Source organism: Salvelinus sp. IW2-2015, unplaced genomic scaffold, assembly GCF_002910315.2.
Source record: "Salvelinus sp. IW2-2015 unplaced genomic scaffold, ASM291031v2 Un_scaffold12116, whole genome shotgun sequence".
Classification (NCBI taxonomy): Eukaryota; Metazoa; Chordata; class Actinopteri; order Salmoniformes; family Salmonidae; genus Salvelinus; species Salvelinus sp. IW2-2015.
The window spans coordinates 1-2,564 of NW_019953372.1; the positions used below are offsets into that span (position 1 = coordinate 1).

The 2,564-nt window shown below is 44.3% G+C and overlaps 1 protein-coding gene and 1 pseudogene across 1 annotated transcript; both read left to right on the forward strand.

Moving 5' to 3' along the window:
- Positions 1–197: 197 nt before the first annotated feature.
- On the forward strand, positions 198–1,810 carry LOC139027375 (protocadherin alpha-8-like; annotated as a pseudogene).
- Positions 1,811–1,826: 16 nt separating this feature from the next.
- Positions 1,827–2,558, forward strand: LOC111967133 (protocadherin-10-like; the record flags this gene model as incomplete). Its single annotated transcript, XM_024145903.1, has 1 exon — positions 1,827–2,558. A coding segment is annotated over exon 1 (617 nt), but the record flags the coding sequence as incomplete, so codon positions are not given.
- Positions 2,559–2,564: the final 6 nt, after the last annotated feature.

Genomic DNA, 2,564 nt, shown 5'->3' on the forward strand with positions numbered 1-2,564 from the left:
AGCCCAGTAAAAGGATGCATAGATAGGGGACCCGGGGTCGCTGTAAACAGTGATAGATAAAAGACGAAGGGACAAATGCTAAACTTACTCTAAGAACTTCTTGGGTCTGTCCTTTTAAATTAAAGTCCAACTATAAAAAAACTATTTTCGTGTAGTGGTCGGACGGCCGTCTTGACAGGAGAGGCTTCTCAGTATACATGTCACCTATCACAGCTACGATGAAGGGCCCGCCTCTCTCAGCACCAGCGTTATTTACTGTACACTTCTGATGTGGGAATGGACAACGCTCCTCTCTTCTTCAAACCCGTGATTAATGTTTATGCTGAAGTGAGAACAGGCTGTTAGAGACGTCATTTTTACGATTTCAGCTATTGATCGAGATTCCGAAGAAAACTCAAAGATGACATATGCATTATTAGATAAAAGTGTTCCAATATCATCATCTGTAAATATAAACTCGGATACTGGAGATATAATCAGTCTGCAGTCTTTTAACTATGAGGAGATACAAACTTTCCAGTTTAAAGTTCAGGCCACAGACTCTGGTGTTCTCCACTCAGCAGCAACGTGACTGTGAACGTTTTTATCCTGGATGAGAATGACAACAGTCCTGGGATTCTCGCGCCCTATTCTGAACACGGCTCCGTAACACTGAGAACGTTCCCTATTCTGCTGAAGCGGGCTACTTGTGGCCAAGATCAGGGCTGTAGACTCGACTCTGGCTACAATGCGCTGCTTCTTATCACATCTTTGAGCCCAAGGGAACCAACCTCTTCCGAATCGGAACCAGCACTGGGGAACTAAGGACTAAGGGAGAATGAGTGACAATGACCTGAAAACTCACCCGTTGGTCGTGTTGGTTTCTGATAACGGAGAACCCTCACTGTCAGCGACTGTGTCTATTGATGTAGTGGTGGTTGAAAGTACAGGTGAAATCCAGACTCAATTCAGAAATGTGCCGAGAAAGGAGGAGAACTTCTCTGATTTGAACCTGTATTTGCTGATCGCCATTTCCTCGGTGTCAGTGATATTTTTACTGAGCCTCATCAGTTTAATAGCAGTAAAATGCCACAGGACAGAGGACAGTTTCAGAAGGTACAGCGCCCCAGTGATCACCACACACCCTGACGGAAGCTGGTCTTACTCTAAATCTACTCAGCAGCATGACGTGTGTTTCAGCTCAGACACACTGAAGAGTGACGTAGTGGTTTTCCCCGCTCCGTATCCACCTGCAGATGCAGAACTGATCAGTATTAACGGAAATGACACGTTTAACAGAACTCAGACATTACCCCACAAAGAGAAGGTAAGAATTACAGTTCAGTGAACGAAATGTGTGCCGTAATGACTCCATTATATGTCTTCTATAGGTCCTTATGACATTGTTATTTTCTTTTTTTGTCACTCATTTAAATGATCATTGTAATACTGGACATTTCAAAGTTTTCACCTGTTGTAAAATCGGCTTACTATTTGCGTGCGGTGAAGAAGCTGCAGGCCTTGCTGTCCATGGTTCTGAAAAGCACCACGTCCTTTAACTGTTAAACTGTAGGCCTATGAACATTGTAAATTGTTTGTGTATGTTTAGTACAGACCCTAATCATGTTGATCAGATCTCACCAAGGTCATAATTTGGTCATCTTGTGGTCACTAACCTTTTGGGGGGAGATTACTGTGTTTGGTCTCCACTTCCACAGAAATATTTGATTGTTTTTATATATCCACACGGTATCGCTATCCGCTCACGCAGGATAAAGCCTCGCTCGCCGTGCGAGGCTCCGCCCTACACAGGAGCATTGGTCGTTGTTGAAAAAAAAAGGCTTTGTTCGGGTGAGCAGCAGAACACCGTGGCTCTCGTCTGGTTCTGTTTTGGTTTACGCATCTATGCGGGTGATAGCCTCTGTTCTTCACATAATGTTTCGTTAACGGAATACCGACACAATGACTCACAAATGGGTTATGTTTCCTTCGCGGATGTACTATCTCCTCCCGTTATGTCATCTTTGGAGTATCGCGTCAGCACAGATCGTCTACTCCATATCAGAGGAATCTAACCAGGGCACTGTTGTTGGACATTTGGCGAAGGATTTGCATCTAGACGTGCAGCAACTTGAATATCGTGGGTTTAAGATATCCGGACCCAATCAGAGGTATTTTGATGTAAATAAAACAACTGGAATTCTGTCCGTGAGAGAGAGAATAGACAGAGACGAGCTCTGTGCTAGGAGCACGAAGTGTTGGTTAGAACTGGAAGCCATTGTGAATTTGCCATTGAATCTATACAGATTTGAAGTGAATGTTTTGGATATAAATGACAACTCGCCGTCGTTTAGGTCCTCTAAAACATATTTGAATGTATCTGAATCTGCATTTCCAGGGGAGAGATTTCCGTTGGAAAGCGCCTACGACACGGATGTAGGGACTAACTCAGTAAACAGCTACATCCTGAGCGCGAATGAACACTTCTCCCTGGATGTACAGAGCGGTGGAGAGCAGAGTGTGTCTGCTGAGTTAGTGCTGCAGAAAGCTTTAGACCGAGAGAAACAGCCCGTTATCCAGCTCAC